At 44.5% G+C, this 18,811-nt stretch overlaps 1 protein-coding gene across 12 annotated transcripts in view; it reads right to left on the bottom strand.

The window, feature by feature from the left end:
* Nucleotides 1-18,811, bottom strand: part of CEP170B (centrosomal protein 170B) — a 58,332-nt gene that overhangs the window by 23,612 nt on the left and 15,909 nt on the right. For 7 of the 12 annotated variants that reach the window (XM_058420915.1, XM_058420919.1, XM_058420918.1 and 4 more), the window contains exons 4-10: nucleotides 17,925-18,005; nucleotides 15,193-15,249; nucleotides 13,784-13,922; nucleotides 5,319-5,420; nucleotides 4,274-4,750; nucleotides 1,965-2,027; nucleotides 331-1,079 (exon numbers count right to left, since the gene is read on the bottom strand). In XM_058420915.1, the coding sequence (XP_058276898.1) occupies nucleotides 331-1,079; nucleotides 1,965-2,027; nucleotides 4,274-4,750; nucleotides 5,319-5,420; nucleotides 13,784-13,922; nucleotides 15,193-15,249; nucleotides 17,925-18,005 (1,668 nt within the window). Of the gene's footprint in view, nucleotides 1-330; nucleotides 1,080-1,964; nucleotides 2,028-4,273; nucleotides 4,751-5,318; nucleotides 5,421-13,783; nucleotides 13,923-15,192; nucleotides 15,250-17,924; nucleotides 18,006-18,267; nucleotides 18,348-18,811 lie in introns of those variants that run through there. The other 5 variants (XM_058420923.1, XM_058420922.1, XM_058420921.1 and 2 more) reach the window with 2 other exon arrangements.

An 18,811-nucleotide genomic window follows, 5' to 3' on the forward strand; every position in this document is an offset into this window, starting at 1 on the left:
ATTCAGGTGTTGCCTTTCCTCTAAACAGATAGCAAACCCACTCTTTCATTTTTGCTTCCAAATTCCATTTTTTAAGCAAGCAGCTCTTTGCCATGGGCATATTTTGCCTTCTTTTACTCTGCGGTTTCTTGTTTGTTCGTAATTTTGTTTTGATGGGATTTTTTAAAGACAAACATCACAGTTTGTTGGGGCCTATCCTTAGCACAGGTCACCCAGGATGATTTTCCACCCCTACCTATAACGCCCTGCTGCACCCAACTGCATCCTTTCATGGCAACAGTTAATTTAGGCCTGCACCTCACTGGCCAAGCACAGAAAAGCAGCATTTACCTGATCTATCATTTTTCGCGCTTCCTCCACCTCTTTGTCCTGTGACTCCGTCTCAATGGTGTATGTGCCTGTCTCACTTACGCTGTCTTCCTCATCATTCCTCCTGCCCTGGGCAGACTTCACCTCCGGAGGGGGAGTAGAGGCAGGCTCCGGTTCCGAGGATATAACCACACGTGGAGCTACCGGCACGGGCACAGGGGCTGGTTTCTCGGCGTTTGGCTTCCCAGACTGAGCGGTCTCACGCAAGTACTCAGCCATAAAATCCTGAGCCATTTTAGACTTCCTCCCAACGCTCCCATAACTTTTGGCTCTGGGAGCAGAGGAGGATGAAGAGTTGATCCGATCCTCCGTCTTCTCCCTCTTGAAGGAGCTCGTTCTTTGGGTCCCGCAGGAGCTGTTGGTGGGTTTGCCCGCCTGGGCTGTGAGGTGAGATGGCGGCACTGAATTCCCCGGCTTCTCCGCCGGCAACGCGTTCTTGCGCTTTTCAACCTTGTTCTTCAGCCCCAGATCCGCGTCGCTCTGGGATGAATGAGCGCTGTGCGTGAAGGACTGGGACCGCTTCTTCCGCGGCGTGTCCTCGAAGAACTCGATGACAAAGGCCTGCTTGTTATGCAGCATCTCGTGGGGGTCACGCCTCATCTGGCGCTGCAGCCTCGTCTGCTCTGTCGGACGTTCCCCACCCGTCGTTGTCTCCTTCTCCGCCTTGGGGTCTTCGGTGTCGCTCTGCGTCCCGTCCTCGTGCCTGTTGCCTAGAAACAAGGTATGGAGATTTGACTTCCATACTCTCGGTTTTTGGGGGCCTGTCATTACCTCCCAGTTGAAATTTACCATTTCAGTCACAAGAAAAGCATTCTATAAGGTTAAAAAACTCCAAAGACATCTGTGTGGTACAGGGATTGCACCCCATCAGTAGAAATAAAAGAGAAGGCAGCTCTCTCCTGACCCTACTTTTCACCACTGGTTGGCTACCAAGTTAACTATTTATTTTAAAAGAATTCAATAAGTACTTTCAACCTCATGGATTTCTGATTTTGTAATGGCAGCTGGCTTACATACCTAGCATTTTGTTTTTCTTTTTTTAATTAAGGAAAAAAAAAAGAAAAAAGATGATATTATTTGCCATTCTGTCCAATTACTGTAGTCCAAGACCACTTCGCTGGGTTTTCTCTTTTGCAGAGCAGAAATATCTCTGCAGGATCAGGAAATAAAACCCTCACACTGCATCCCATGAAACCAAATACCCAGAATGAAAGATCAGATCAGTGCATTACAAGTACATGTATCTCTGAGCACCCATGTGAACCTCCTCTACCAAGGGGGAAATAAACCAGAGGCCAACAGAAAAGTAAATTTGCAGGATTATTTACTCTTCCTGGAGATTTAAGAATCACACCATGGCACCCCCATCAGTTCCCACCCTATCCAGCCAAGCAAAGGTTAAGAGTTCACTAAGCTTAAGCTAAGTTTATAATCATTTTCACGTAGGTTAGCAACAACCATCCTTACAACTGTCCCTATGTATCAGTGCCTGCCTGCCCCTCAGCACCTCAGCTCAGGACTCTCACAAAGTAAGTTGAAGTAAAACAAAAAATTAAAATTAAAACAAAAAGTCAAAAGTAAAACAAAAAACAAACCTTTTTTTGGAGAAGGAAACGGGTGTGAAGGCACACAACACGATTCAGTCAACGACCAGGAACCTGTCATCGGGAGAACGGGGAAAGAGGTCTCTGCGCTCTAGACTGTAATATGTAGCAAGATATACTGGCTAAAACACCACGTGTTTGAAGGAAAACTGCTCAAACCTACTTGGCAAGTTCTCCAGACTCATGAGTGAAGACCATTTATTACATCAAGTTAACTGTGAAAGATTAGAATTTAATGCAAGGTCCATTCAACCCAGGAGTCAATTCCATGAAGAGTTTCCTAATACACTCATGAAGAAAGCCAGCAAACTTTGCATTGTGCCCTGAGGGCTGATAAGCTTCACCCTTGGAAGGGAAAGTTTTTAAATTAAAGGTCTTGACTAAGGGCTCTGATGAATGCAAAACAGTGAGGACACAAGGAAAACATGCACCATGCTCACGGATGCCCCAGCAGAACACCATGCACATCCCCTCAAGCTGCTAAGACCTGAACACCCTGTAGTCTTGATACCAGGCTTTACACTCACAATATTGTTGCTGGAAGTGAAGAAATGTTACTTAGATAGCCCCAATGGTGGGCATTTCTGATCCTGGAGACCCAAACCTGGTAGGCAGCCAGCAGTAGCCTCCAAAACAACTTCAAAATTAGCCCTTCCAGAGGAACATGTTGCACAGCTATCGTAGATAAATGACACCTGCCAGAGCAGAGGTGGATCAACTCCTCAGACCATCAACACTGCATGTTTTAATCAAATGTCCAGTGTTGATTTCTTGATATGCAAATTACACACTGAATTACCTCAGCTCCTTTCCATGCCTTATGGACTGCAGACAGGCAAATGCAGACAGTCTCTAGCAGTGTTCCTGTGCATCTCAACAGCAACAGCTGCCCAACTCTCTAGTTTTCTCCAAGAGGAAAGAGCAAAACCACAGAAGCACATTTCCATCCCTGACAATGTTCTCCAGTAAGTCAACAAAATCCAGTATGACAATAACATAAAGAAATCCCAGCACAAACCCTTTCAGCACACAGTCATAGTACACTAAAAATAAGACCCTAAATAACCAAACAGGGCACCTCAACACTGTCCCTTATTGGGAAGGACTAGAACCAAGCAGTGGCGAACAAAGTAGTTCAATTTCCATGCCATGTCAAACCCTATGGCCAAATATGAGACTTTATGACTGTACAGGGTTCCCAAAAACATGCACCCAAAACAGCAATTTGGAGGTGTAATACATAAAACTCTTCACAATATGACAAGTTTGGGGTTTTTTTTTCCAGGAAGGTCAAAGCAAATATTCCTTTAAGAGAAAACAAAATATAGCTTTTATTTAAGTAGGACACAAGTAGGTCTGGTAACTTTCAATACAACTTCATCAGCTCAAGGTGCAGTTCAAAATAACTTTTCCAGAGGCAAAACAGTGAGAACGCAGGAATCACTGGTCTCCTCTGAGCTGTTCAGTGGATGGCCCAAGAGAGACATCCAAGCAACCACAGATCTTGCAGAATGTATTCAAAGTTGCATCAGAATCGTGTAAGTCCCACCTCCTGCTTTAAGCTGCTCTAAGAACTGGGCTCCAAACTTTACTTGAGACCTTTGAAAATGCCCAAAGAATTCCTCACAGTGATACACATAACAAGATGCAGCTCCAAGAAATCTGATGTTCTTGAACAGAGCAGGATTTCAGAGAAGCTTTAGGTTAAGAGAGGAAACCTTTTCCTACAAGCACAACGATTTCCTCTGCTGGAGGATCATCTGTATCTCAACTCTACCAGTAGTCTCTGTGTCAGCAGTTTATCCCCAACCAGCTGGCTCTGGTCATTACCAGATGATCACACTTAAGACTTAGGACAGCAGGATGATCATGCTTAGACTCCTCTGGACTACAGTTAAAGTCATTCCATCAGCTACAAGAAGCCAAGAGAACCAAATTCACTGAAATATCTGTGTTCATCAGCCTGCCTGACCATATGGAAATTATTTTAGACATTTAAAAATCAAAATCTTTTTTTCAACCAGTTACTGCTGAGCTGGCATTATAGATGTAGTAGAGGAGTCACATTAGTGTCCCCAAGCCAACACCACACACGACTTCAAGGCCAGGTAAAGAGCATGCTAGCTGCATTCAAAATATCAACAGTCATTAAAGTAATATTCTTCATCTTGCAAATTTGAAGCAGAGATAATTAAGCCCAGTTCTCTTTGACAGGAGAAGGGTTTTCATATTTTATTATGAAAGGCTGCATTTGCAAGGCCAGCAGAGAGTTATGTCCACATGACAAGACATTCACTCACCTTTAAGAGTCCTTACATGAACTGGCAGGTCACTCTTGGTGCTGTAAACATCATCTCCTGCAGACTGCCTTCTCATCAGGCTTGGGTCATTCTGGACAAGCCAGTCAGCCACTTTGCTCTCCGCTGACATCACTTCTGTATGAGCTGGCTCCTTACTGTAGGGTCTTCTCTGTCTGAGTGAAAATTTAGTTACATGGTCTTTTATCTTTATTTTACCAGGGGTACCATCATCAAATTCAATGGTGAAAGAGGCATGACTCTGTACCACAGGGGCTACCACAGCATCAACATCCTTTGTTGGGATCTCATGGACCTGTGTCTCTGGAGATTTTGATGGCTGCTGAAATTCTTTAGTTGGGATCTCAAAATAACTTGGCTCTCTCCGGAAGGCAAACACAGATTGTTCTTGGGCGTCTCTAAAAGTAGAAATATTCCCATTCAGTTCCTCTTCATGTTGGGTTATCTCTTTTGATCTCTCTACAAAAGAAGAAAAAAAAAGTATAAAATCACATTTTTTCAGTACTACTCAATTCACTTGCTTCAAGTTCCTTGAAGGCCTACTAATCACAACCCCTCTCTGCTAGAGAACAGATACACTGTGTGTGTACTGAAATAAAACAGTGTACTGAAATAAAACTTCTTTGTGCAGTAGAGCACATGCTTGACAGAAACATCAGGTATACAACTGAAAACGAGATGCCTCTTCCACACACACAGATTGACAACAACAGGAGTGTTTAAGACTAAATGGCTCCCAAGGATGATGAGGTGACTAACAGATACAGCTATACAACGAGCTCTAAAACAAACTTAGTGATTTACTCCACAACTGCTGTTTCTAATGGTCAAGTATTTTAGGGAAAACATTTTAATTCTCCCTTATTCCAGTTTCAGCAGCAGCAACCTACACATAGGAATGTGCAAATACAAGCACTAAAAAGAAGTAGAAATTATAAGTCCTGAAACAGGATGGCTTCAAACAGTAAATACCTGAAGTGTGCCAAAATTTTGTGTCCCCTATCTTCTCCCACGTCACCTCCATTACCTGAGTAATGTTCCTCTTGCCTTCTCTCCTCCTTGTTATTTACATCATCTTCTCCCCACCAGGAGGGTTGCCCATAGAGAGGGGTGCGGTAAGTATTTGTTTCTAGGAAGAGGACAAGCAAATATTTTAACACAGAAAATATGAATTTACCAGGTTCAACCACATGCCAAAAGGGGAAAAGCAGCAGGGCCAAATGAGACCACGAACCTGTTACACCACAGTTATAACAATAGCAAATTATACACAATAATATGTTCAGAATTTTCTTTGTTTCACCCTTTTTTCCTTTTTATATTCTATTGCAAGACAGTAACTCCACCTCCCTTTATTTCATAGCTGTGTTTCCCAGATACTGGCTTTTGTCCCTTTCTAGCCCTATTATATACACAAAGTGGAAGATTTTTGGCAGCACAGACTACAAAACACTAATCGCAAAACTGTCTTCAACTCACCTGCAATTCAGGTGAAAAATCTGACTTTTTTCCTCACATTAATTGGGAAGACTTTAGCTCCACCCTTTTTTGCCCCACCATGTCCGTGGATGTGCCCAGGCTAGGGATTTTTTGCACTATTTACCACTCCCACTATAAGTGACACACATTCCTCAACAGGAAATTCTCAAAGCATTACAAACATAGGAAAAATGGTAAAACCATCTCCTTGCACTTTCATAAAGAAGCAGTAAACTCTTGTTCTCTGAAGCTTACAGCAGACCAAGTGAGTTGCATAATCATTGTAGGATAGAGGTTTTTCTCATGGAGAATTTCCTCCATGGAAGAAGAGCCAGGCTTTACATTATTTCTCTGCTCAGTGAGCACTCCCTGAACGATCAGGGCTTCACTGCAACAACTGGCACCCATTCAGTGGAGCTGATCCACTGCTCCTCGTTTTGTATCCCACAAAACAACGTTGTGTTTTGGCAGTGCCTTGGGCTTCTGCTGTTTATGCAACAAACAAAAAGAATACACCCAAATTGTCTGTGGTACAGTTTATACTACGGTTTTTCATAGTTCAAGAGAAGCAAATAAAATAGCTTTTGTTTTTTCATCCAGAGGTGATAGAAACACCAGGATAGGTCAGGGGCTGAGGTTACAATCAGCTTTGTTAGGCTGCTTCTGCCTCTGCTCACAGCGGCCGTAACTGGCCACGTCTGAAACCCTGGCTCCAGCTCCAGAGCCATAGCTGAGCTTCTACTGCCAGCTGCTGCTCAGCTTGTGGTTTTCAAACCACACACGGCTCTCTGTGCAAAGCAGCTCTCAAACAGCCCTGCAATTCTGCACTCCCTGCTATAGTAGGGACATGACAGAAAGCAGTTGTTAGCATAAGGAAGTCAGGAGAGGAAGGAGAATTAAATAACTCAAATTAAAAAAGCAGCCTGATTTTATGCCATTGTTCCTAAAGCTACACAGACTTAGTGGCCACTACTTCAGATAGTTTTGCTCGAGGATCATTCCAGATATCTAAGCTCATACACTGACAATCCACAGGCAAAAATTCTGCGTTACAGATGCAGCCCACAGGCCCTTTGCAAGAGATCTTGTTCATGTTTCAAAGTTAACCACGCAGCCTCCCTTCACACTGAGGATCAAAAGAGACTGAAAGTATTACTCTCCTCCCTGCCTAGAGTGCATGGAAGATAAACCATGTTCCTATTATGTAGGCGGCCTTTGAAAGTTCAAAGGAGGAAGCATTTCTCACCAAGATAAATTGGAATTGCCAAGCAATATGTTTCATAACTGATGATGGGTAAACCACTCATGGGGGGGGGGGGGGGTGGCGGGAAGAATTAAAAAACCTATTCACAAGGTTGAAAGCTTCTGTCACACAGCCTAGCAGCAACCTACCATCCTCTTTTCATGCTATAACTTGCCCGCTAGACCCCACCCCACCCACGCAGGATCTGCTCCACCAGCGCCAGGGACTTCGGGCACACAATGGATTATTCCCTCTGACTTGCAGTACAGATCTTAGGGCTGATGGCCAGGAGGGCAGCTATCTGGGGGAAGCCAGGGGTAGGAGATCAACACTTTAACACAAATCCATTAGCAAGAGCCAGTGATGTCTGTAATTCTTGCCTAAAGGGATCAACTACCCTAGAGATGAAATGCAAAGACCACCTGCACTCGACTGTTGCACAAGCAGCAGCTTTCCCAAGGATGGGTGCTGTTACTGCTTGCAAGGAGTTGCCTCATTACAGCTCGTCTCTCCAGCACTTCCCAGCCCCAAAGGGATACCAAAGGCCCCCTAGTCTGCAAGATGCCCGTGATCTATTCTGAGACAATTTTGTGTCCAGAGGGACAGAAGAGAGCTAAGAGAGCTCACACCCATCCTGCAGGACAGAAATGTTCCCAGAACTACTCGAAGACCTGTGTGCCATCTGAGTAACAAAAGAGCTTCTGTTTTTATTGGCCAAGAGCTTTTCTACTATGGGGAATAGGCAGTCGGAGAGTTAAGTAAGACTTTTGGTCAGACTTCTTCTGTTGATGAGGAACTTTGGGATTGCAATTTGAAGCTGAAGTGGGAAAAAAAAAAAAGGATTTATAAAGAATAACGATCCAGTTCCTCTGCTGCCTCAAATTTCCCTGGCCCCTATTAGGTACTTGGAAATTATCCTAACTGCCCCTCTGCCAAAAGCTAGCACGAAGTCAAAATGCCAGGGCAGGTCTAGAACACCTAAAAAGAGTGCATCAAGCTGGCCAGAGTGCATCAGGCTGGCCAGAGTGCACGGATCTGGGGCCATCACGGTGGGAGACACCACACTGCACTCACTGCACAGCGGCAGAAGGCTCCTCACACCCCAGGACACAGAGCCCACATGGCCCCACCTGCAATGCCGTTACAGCATCTGTGACAAAGCTGCACATTTGTGTGTGTGGCATTTGATTCCTTTCCTCTCCCAACCTCCTCAATGAACTGGAACTTCATTTTAAAACTGCAAAAAGCACAGACAGAAAGCTGAGGAGTCAGCATCTTGCTATTCAGAGACAGTTTCAATATTTTAAGAGCAATTAATGTTTCCACTGAGCATTCATATTAATTTGCATTTTGAATAACATTGTCAAGTGACACAGTCACTTTCATTCTTGGCTATTGCTGAAAGCAGACAGATCCTGAGCCAGAGTAAAATTTCTTGGACTTCAGAAGAGTGTTGTGGTTTAACCCCAGCCAGCAGCCAAGCCCCATGCCGCCACTCATTTGCTTCCCCACCAGTGGTATCAGGGAAGAATCAGAAGGGTCAAAGGTAGAAAAATCATGGGTTGAGATATAGAGAGTTTAGTAAGGAAAGCAAAAGCCATGCACAGAAGCAAAGCCAAACAAGGAACTCATTCACCACTTCCCATGGGCAGGCAGATGTTCAGCCATCTCCAGGACATCAGGACTCCGTTACACGTAACAGTGACTTGGGAAGACAAGCACCATCACTCCAAACGTCCCCTCCCAATTCCTCCTTCTTCCCCCTCTATTATATACTGAGCATGTGATATGGTCTGGAATATCCCTTTGGTCAGTTTGGGTCCCCTGTCCCGGCTGTGTCTCCTCCCAGCCTTCCATGCAGCCCAAATCTCCTCGCCAGCGTGGCAGCACGGAAAGCAGAAAAGGCCTTGGCTCTGCATAAGCCCTGCTCAGCAATAACAAAAACATCTCTATATTAACAGCTCTGTGTTCTGCAAAAATTCCAAACACAGCTCCATACCAGCCACTGTGAGAAAAATTAACTCTACCCCAGCCAAAACCAGCACAAAGAGCTACATTAATTTGTTGTCCTGCTCATGTCAGAAGCTTCTGTCCCTTCTAATTTGCCAGCACAACTGACACCTCTCCCAGCTCCAGCTCTAACGCAACGATATTGTAGAAAAAGGAAAGGCGGGGGGGAGCACGACGGGAAGGCAGCTAAAACAGATGGCTGTGACAGAAGTGGGCCAGGGAGCAGCTACATATGCAGTTGTGCCAGCGGGCTTTGCTCTTCACCAGCTGGGATCCATTTTGGGTAGCAACCTCAACCTGGACCTGCAGTGTCCAGAGCAGCATGTCTGCCTGTGTCCTGAGACATGCAAAGCACCCTGAAGCCGCCTCCTGTCTGTTCTGTTTTAGTATAAAATGAATGCTCTTGCAAGAGCAGACAAACTCGGGGGCTTGCTCAAGTCAGCAGCAAAGGGAAGAACACCAATGAAAACGAACTGCTCAGTCATTTTAATGACATGAGACTTCTTCCAATTGATGGCAGCTCGTTACCACCTCTCTCCACACCGTGCCAGGCTGCCCAGATGGTGCCAATTCATTTAGACATATTTCTTAGCTCGTCAATTCAGGCAGGCAGCCTGAAAACCATCCTTTTAGATAACTGAATTGAGGTCAGCACAAGCATTCAGCCAGATAAAGACTGAGCTACCATTGATGGTGTAATACAGGGAAGACCACTGAAATACACACGTTCTGCTCCTGGATTTCAGTCCTTGGGGAAGTCACTCAAAAGGAAAAATGAAGACTGTTTTAGCACAGAACAAGGGAAGTCCATTTGCTTAACACTCTCCCAAAAATGTAGCCTGTTAAATTAATGCAGAACTATTGATCATCTGAAGGAGAGGCACCAGAAGAGAGAATGAGACATGTCAATACAAAGGGTGGATTTATGGAGAAGTGAATCGCACAAAGCCACAACCAGAAATACAGTCTGGTGATGAAAGGCAAAGGAAAAAGACTGTGTTAAAGCTGCTTTCCATCATCAAGCAGGAAGAAGGGCTTTCAAGACTAGCACACAGCTCCACTAAACAGAGGGGTCTGACTTCCCTTGAAGGTGTCCCCGCTGGTCAGGACAGGACTGAGGACTGTGCTTTGCCTGAATCTTCACAAAGTCTCACACCATCACGAGAGAGAGACAGTCAGCAACAGCAAATTTCTTTGCTCACAGAAGCACACACAGCTTTGAAGCTCTCTATTCCAAGTCATAACAAAAGCATGAGAAATCCAGCTTGCTTTAAGTCAAACTGGTTTTGATTCATTATTAATAACAATAATGTCCATCTCCAAAAGATGCAGAGTAGGTTTCTTACAGCAGAGGCCTTGGGGAAAAAAAATGATTTAGCTACAACATTTTAAAATTAATTCCTTACATCACTGCTTTTTAACTCCTCTCCAAACCAGAGAATTCAGATCTAGTAGCAATAATCATACAGCAATTCTCTGACTCTCTGCCACACAATTTATTTTATATATTTCATGGTTAATTTAAGCCCTGGTCTTCTAAACACGCTGTGAACATACACAGATCCCAGGGACTTTTAAATCAAGCTGATGATCACAAATGTATCAATTACATGGTCAAACCTTAAATATGCTGCAGATGCCACCATTCTAGTTCAGGCAAAAAAAAGCAGATACAGCACCACTCCCTTAAATTAAAGGCTAGGGCAGAGCTGTGTGTCTAAATAGCTACTGCCATGATCTCATGGGGAAAGCAGCCAAAGACCATGGAAACCACTTCACAACTGGGCACAGCTCCCACTGCCTCCATCCATGCTGCCTGCTGACCTCAGCCCTGGACATCAGCAAGATTTTCAAGTCATGCACTCTGCTGAGAGGACTTACTAATGACATGGACGCTGACCTGGTGAGCAAACCTATTTCACAGATCCCGGGAGAAGCTCCTGCAATTGGTCCTACTCCTGCAAGTGACGATGCCCATTTCAGGTGGACGCTGCAAGCAGCCTCCACCCCTAGAAACTTAGGCCTGCAGCAGTTATTCAGAGGTTAGTCATCAGATTCAGGATTACCCAGTCCCATCAGGCTGTGGCAGCTTTGAAAAAAACAAAAAATTAAGATCAGCCGGAGAATTTAACTAAGTGTTGAGAGCAGAAGGCCACAAAGTAGCTTATCTCAAGTACCTCAACTCAGGTAGCAATAGATGGGAATAGGGATTGTGACTGTCTTGAAATCTACTCAGTTCGAGGCTCTACCTGGATTCCTGATCACTTAAGCCTTTAGACTTGAGAGCTAATAGCTATTTTTAGCATTACCTAGCTGAACTGTGGACACTTTTATTCATAACCATCTCCAAACCATAGGATTAACCAAGCTCCTTGCTTCAAACATTTCACAGACTGATCGTTTTCTGCTTACAGGCAACATACACCCAAAAGCTGCATATTCAACAGCATAAAGACTTAACTGTTTCCTATTCACTCCCCTGGATCTCTTTATCCTCAGCCCCTCACCTCCTCCCATTTCCAAGCAGCTCTAATTGTTCACATTGTTTTGTTAAACCTCTTCCCTGAAAGCTTGCATTCCCTCTGCCTCTTTTCCACATGGGCCCTGGGAACTGATCCTTCTAAAGGCTTTTGTCAGCCCAGACCTTGCTTTAATTAGTCAATGCAAATTCCTAAATACCTACAGGCTTAGCGAAACAGCTCTTTTCCTAAAGCCTCTTTCTGCTGCCACTAAGCAAGCCCACTCCCCCTAAGAACACCACATTCTTCTTTTCACTAATCATTTCAAATTGCTGCCACTCCTCCCAGCAGCCGAGGAGAAACAGTGCCTGTGCGCAGCCGAGGACAAGGTGAATGAGTCGCATCGCAGATGAGAAAGGGATCCACTGATCATTCTGCTCATGCGACAGAGATGCTTTTGGAAGAGAGAAGGACTGATTTAATGTTCAGGCTCTTGCTTCTACAGGCTTCAGTCCAATCCAGCAAAATACTTCAAACAAGAAGTCCTCATTTGCTCTATCGTTCAGTGGGGTTAGCAGCACTTCAGAGATTTTTTTAGCTTTGCCCATCAGTCCCACTGCATGTGACATACTTCAGTGCTGGTCCCCGGTAAGAACACAGAGCCCGTTTTACCTTAGACCTCTGGTCTGTGCCCACTGAAGATGACAAACATAATGCAGGTCTGCAAATCACAGGCGAGAGAAACAGGTCACCTTGCTGAAGAGTCACTCAACGTCCTGGCTTTGAAGGTGTTCCAAATATCCACCGCTTATGCTATGTAGGTTAAAATCAATGAGAGTGTATTTTGGAAGGTGGCAAGAATAAAAAACTGAGTGTTCATGGAACCAGGAAGTAGTGAACACGAAGTGGTGCAGTTATTGGCAAAGCATTCCAAGAACCTCCTGCCCCTTGAAAGGCAGCTGGAGAATGCTTCCCCCAGTGGGGTTCACCTCTTCTCACCCTCCCCAGTGTCACACTTAATCATCCACAATTCCATCCCTTTACATTCACGCTTGTCAGGCTCAGTCCCAAACACAGCCACAGCCAGATCAATGCAAAGAAAGGTTTCCTGGTGCAAAAAATGGGAGTTGGGCACACGGGTGCACGTGCTTCCCCACAACGAGGAGACCAGGGAGGAACGTTACGCTGTTTTAGTGCACTAAGTCAGCTTTCATAAGGTCAATACATGGGAGATTATAGTCAATCAACCCACTCCAATTAGTTATCATGAAGCGATTTACCCAAATTTACCCAAAGCTGTACACTTCTCTAGAAAGCTGCCATACCTGTCTCTAGGTAAACTCACCCAAGATGTTCACCTCACTCTTTTATTTGCCCATCCCCTTCCCTCCATTCTCCTCCCTGATTCTTCCTCCAACAGAGTGGGCAAATTTCCCTGCTAAACCCTAAAGCTTTCCTAATTGCTCTGCCATCCTGAAGCTACAAGACCACCACCGGCACTTATGTGACCAGTATGCTTTAAAAACGTATTTGTTCTTCCCATAAACCAGCAAGCTCCAGAAAGCCATGAACTGATACCTGACCAGAACTGGGGAAAGAGACCTGCCAGGACAGCACACACAAGAGGCAGGAATTTGAGTGAAATGGGTGACACAAGACTGCTGGAGAGGTCCTAGCAAACAGTAATGGGGAACAGAGGAACCAAGTTTGACAAAGGATCTTTAAAGGAAGGCAGCAATTAGTAACAAAATGGAGAACAGAAGGAATTTCTCAAATAGAAAAGATTTGAAGCTGGGGAACGGCAAACCTGAAGCAAACATCTCCCAGTTTGGCAGTTGGTTTCAATCCCACATATTGGCACTTTAGGAAATACAGCCATTTAAAACCAGCCAGGGCTTTGTGAAAGGAACGGCTGCTTCTCTGCCTGCCTGCCAGCACCATGCCACAGCAGCTATACATTTTCTACTCTGAGTCACCCTCTCTGTTCAAACACCAGCTCACGATTAGGAAATTAAAAATAGACCAGACAGGTGCCAGAGAACTTACCAAACCTGCTCTGCCCACAGGTTTTCCAGAACACACACAGCAACAAGGCATGTAGGAGCCATCACACCAGCTGATTTTTTTGGAGGCTGAATCTCCAAAAACCCAGAGTCTGGAATACTCCAGGAGTTTAAGAAGATGATCCTTTCAGAACTGCTCCCAAATAACCCACAAGACTAATGTCAGAAGCGTAACACAGCACAGGGCTCAAGCTGCACTTTGTTCAGAATCCAGACTAACTGGTTCCCAAGCAGGTACCTGTAATTGCTTTCCTCTCTCCTTTCTCCAGCTTTGCTTGTGCGGACTCAGTGTAGACACCGTGCTCCATGGGCTGCTCCGCCCTCTTCATGGCCGTGCCTTTGTAATTCATCTGGAGTTGGCTGGTGTACTTCTCATGCTGCAGAGACACAAGCAGCAGTGAACCCCTCTTCCCCACCAACAGATCACCCAAAACTCTACTGCAGCTGGGTCCTTCAACAAAAAGCATGCACACCTGAGTAGGAGCTACAGAACAGGAGAAATAGCCCGTTTGGAAGCCATTAAGTGACAATTCTAGTACACAAGAAGGTCACTGTGACTTAGCTCTGCAAAATAGCTAATTAGAAAATCCTTTAAAGAATAAACTGAGAAGAATCAGAACTCAGGCCATTTTCCACTCAGGATTCAAATCCTGAAATCCCCTTTGCTCTTAAAGGAACACCAATTATTTCAGGGCGCTCATCTGCATTATCTCAGTTTTTCGACAAAGGCAACTGGAGTCTATTTTAATTACTTTTTTCCAAACACCCACCCTAGCTAGGAAAGTGATACTACCTTAAAACAGGTTCCATATTAACACAGTAAATGAGCTATTTAGAAGCTGGTTTATTACAAGTAAATTAATAAAAGGGTGAACCCATCCAGATTATCCCTGAGTAAGTTCAGTGAATCATTTACCCAATTCTAGCTATTGGGTTTTCTATCCTTGCCAAGTCCTAAACATGGAACCAGGGCTAAGAAGGCAGTATCTGCTAGCCAAGAGCTGATGCGTGGCACTGATAGGCCAGTCCCACAGCTGAACATTATAGCTTTCTTGCCTAGAGGGGGTTGCTTTTCTGCCTTAGAGAAGTAGATGCTTGAATATTTTTTACCTGTTACTGAACAGTGTTTAAAAAAACACCTCACTCCTAAGCGGAGTGCTCAGTAAGTAAAAATTGGGAGCTTAAAGGTAAAAATGAGATGGTGCACATGAATAAATTAAGCAAAATTCAGTCTGACTGAGGAGGTGTGGTTGAGCTGGCATAAGTCAACTTGCTCAGAAAAAGACATCTGTGCTCCACTTCTGGGAGGGAATAAATTCTACTGTGCTTCACCCACAAGTTCATGTGTTGGTTGCTCTTCAACATGTTACAACTTTAAGTAACCCTTTTTCTCTTGGCAGCCATGAAACATAAAGAACTTGATCTACATGTTAGCACAGGGATAGGAGAGATGAGATTTGAGATAACTGGAAAATGTATCTCTCCTCAAAAGAGGATTTTATTAAGTCCAAATCCAAGGAGAACCTCACATTTTGAAACATTTCACTGCCATCAAGAGAATTTTAGTACTTCACTCTGCTTGACCATCACTAGAGTACTTAGAAGTTTGTTTTTTTTTAAAAATGCACTGCACCCAGCTACTCTTACCTTTAATGCTTCTTCTGGGACTTTGTGTTGAATTTGTTCCAGGACATACATATTTGAATGTACAGAATTCATTAAGGAAAATACAAAGGAATTGGAGGGACAGAGAAATCTAGCATTTAGTCACAGAAATAAAACAGGATCATAAAACCAGAAAGTCTTAAAATTCACAGGGCAGTAAAAGTTGCCTGTGCTGCAGCCCAGCATGGTCTTTGTTGTGCAGATTTTGTGAGGCAGTGTACAATCACGTTTGCTGGCCAGACCCACGACAGCTGAGGGGCAGCAGACATGGGAACCTGAGCAGGAGAAGCCTGGAGGAGCACCAGCAACTCTGTGCAGGACCTGGGGGAGCAACCAGAGCCCCAGCTCAGCTCACACCCTGACCCTCTCCACCTGGCTGGTGGCTTCAGGCAGACTCCTCCGTATCCTGGCCAAGGTGAGCAGTCTCACATGCTGGAAAAGGGAGCAGTAGAGTTCAATCCCTTGCTCAAATGCTTGGGACTATGGTGCTCTCTTGCCCTGGCAAGGCTTTTCAGTCACTGCAGTTTCCTAGATGAAAAGTAAATCAGGTCATGAGCTGCTGTGACCTCTTAGGAAGGGAGGCATTCACATGGCTGAGCCCAGGCAATAATCCTTAGCAATGCTGTATTAAAAAAAAAAAAAAAAAAAAAAAAAAAAAAAAAAAAAAAAAAAAAAAAAAAGCTGGCATCTGGAATGTCATCATGAACAACCCAATCAGCACAGCAGAAAGCAGAGAGGAGGAGAAAGGAAAGATGGAAAATGTTAGACTAAAAATAAACCAAGTGACACTGGCCTAGCAGGGAAACTCTGCACAGCCTCTAAGTGAAACTGTAAATGGAAAAGAGAAATGCTCTCGTGCAACAGGACACAGCTGACTCCAAGACCTCAGGATATGCTGCCATCCACACCAAGTTGACTGCAGTGTGCACAGAAAGCTCTGCTAAAACAGAGTGGCACCAAAACAGAAAAGCAGAGAAAGACCTTATGGCTGCCATAGGTAGAGTACATAGTACAAAGATTATTCTAAAACCTATATCCTTTAAAATTTTCCTGTTGAGGGCAACAAATTCTACAACTCATAAATGGTATAATTATTCATTTCACTTGAATATCCATGAAAGGGCTGCAGGACTAAATAGTTCAACTCAGCTGCTCATTGCTGAGAATTGCTTTCTGTAGAAAGTTTAAAATGGTACTGCAGCCATTAAAACCCACCCATGCTCCAGGCACTGATTTTTGCCTTCCCAGGTCTGGAGCTCACAGCAAATCTTCTGTTCATTTCTTCACACACCAAGAAACCAGAACATACACAAGCAGCTACATTAAAAAAAAAAGAAAATTTGGCAAAGTCAAGAAAAGCTTCAGCTGATGTTGCCTATGGGACTGTAACAGTTTTTACCACATGTGCAGCAAGACATCACCTTTAATGACAAGATCCCAGATGACAGTGACCAAGACCCAAATTATGATCCATGGCTCACAAAACCCTCTTTTCCTGCAGATCCTGGATGGCACACACATAAGTTTAAGCAATCCTGGCTGCCACGGTGAGTGCTCCTGCACTGTCACAGCTGAGAGCCAAAGTACCAGGTCCCTGTAAGACCGGGAAGGCTCAAGGTTTGAAATATTTCAAGGGCTAAAGCATGGCCAAGCACAAATGGATTATCATGGGGACAGCAAAAGGTGGAAGAATGTGGCCTTGGGGTCAAGGATGTACAAGAGTTTTCCAGACAAATATTTGCCCCCACCAAATGGTAAAACTTAGTCTCTGCCTCTATTCTCAGAAATGTCTGGACTGTTTTAACTGACATCTCCCCAGAAAAGAAAAAAACTCAACCTGGAGAAGACACTTGCTACTTCTAAATTCAGCTTGAGTGGGCAAAATTTGGCAGATAGAAGTGACTGAAAAAGAGTGAAAAAAAGTATGAGATTACATGAAAAGACAGCAACGGGAGCCTCTACTTACCACTATTGCTCTTCAGGCTCAAAAAGGCATGTCAGCATCTATGCTTATAGCCAGCCATACTGTCACATCAGGATAAAAAAGGAAAGGGATGAAAGCAAAGGTATTTTAGCAGACACCAGCAGGATCTGTGGTCTGTAAATAAAGCAGGAACGGCAGCCTAGCTTCCCCTTGCTAGAGGTGAAATGTGCTATTACTAAAGAGAGATTTACTCTTGCATTTTGTGGCAGAAGCAATTTGCATGGGCCAACTTTAATCAATACAGAGCTAAGGGTCTGGCAACAAGCTCCACAGCTAAATGCTGAAGGCTGAAGGCCTGAAAATTGTCTTAAAGAAACCATCTGGGTGAAATGACTAACAAAACAAGGCAAATTGAATGGAAAAAAAAAAGGAAGATGTTTGTTCATACAAAAAACATATGAACTACGTTTGCCTCCAGCTGGTACCAGCCACCCAAATAAAAAGAAAAAAGAGCAACCCTTCTTTAGGAGGAGACTGAACAGGCACTTCTACAGTCAGTACTGCCAACGCAGGGCCTGATCAAAAACCCAATGAAAAAGCAGGCATCATGATTAATGTGCTCTGAATCAGGTCCATGATGGAGAAACACAAGCTTATGAGCCATCCAAAGGCTCCAAGAGTCAAAACAAAAACCTTACTCAGTAGTCACAATTAGTCCTGGTACCTCTTCATGCAGCCAACGGCACAAAACCCAAACAAAGCCTGAGTTCCAAACCTCTTCAGAAAGGATATCATAGCCGAAGCGAATTACATCATTCAGTTTCAGGGTGATGTACTTCTGGTCAGGAATCCTCACATCATTGACAAACGTCTGCAGGAGAGAAGCACAGGAATGGGTTTCGACTGAGGGTATCAGGGTGATGGATCTCAGATGGATGGTGCTCCTGGAAGGCGCCCATGTCCATCTCCTGACGGCACTGCACGTACTCAGAGCGTGCCAGCACCGAGTCAGGAGCTAGAAGCTAAGCTCCCTGGAAAAATCAACAGCAGCAAGTCTCTCCCATGGGCAAGTCAGAGCACCCCAATTATGCTTCAAAGCAAGGTGCTCTGAAGGGACCTCTAGGGAGATTTACCTTTGCACCAACTGCTAATGCAATTTTATCCCCGACTTGAACAGGTAAATGAGGTGCCTGAAGTTAGGAACTTCAAATGCTCTCGGCTCTCCTACACCCGTCTCAACCAGCAAACGGCTGCAACTCATGCTCTTAATTACTGAGCTAGGAATCAGCCTTCTGCTGGATGGCAAACAAGGCTGGTGTCAGCCCCAAGGCCTGATAATTTAACAAGCAAAGCCTGTCACAGAGGAAGGGGAAATGAAAATGCACAGGGAAATGGGGAAAAAAATTTGCAGCAGCATCGCCGTGACACCTGAGGCCACACTGTCCGAGATAACCAAACCCCTCGTGCTAAAAATTCACACACTCCTTTCTCCCATGCTCCAGGCAGTTCATTGGGGCTGAAAGAAACTAACATCCTTCTTTCTAAAGGTGCAAGACACGTATTTCACAGCTTCACAGCTGTGAAGAAATGTCTTTGATGTCTCTGCTTCCTGAGGGGACCCACTACGAAACAATTCTCCCAGACCAGCCTAGGATCAAATCAAGCATGCATGGACAT

This window comes from Hirundo rustica, chromosome 6 (assembly GCF_015227805.2).
Source record: "Hirundo rustica isolate bHirRus1 chromosome 6, bHirRus1.pri.v3, whole genome shotgun sequence".
Classification (NCBI taxonomy): domain Eukaryota; kingdom Metazoa; phylum Chordata; class Aves; order Passeriformes; family Hirundinidae; genus Hirundo; species Hirundo rustica.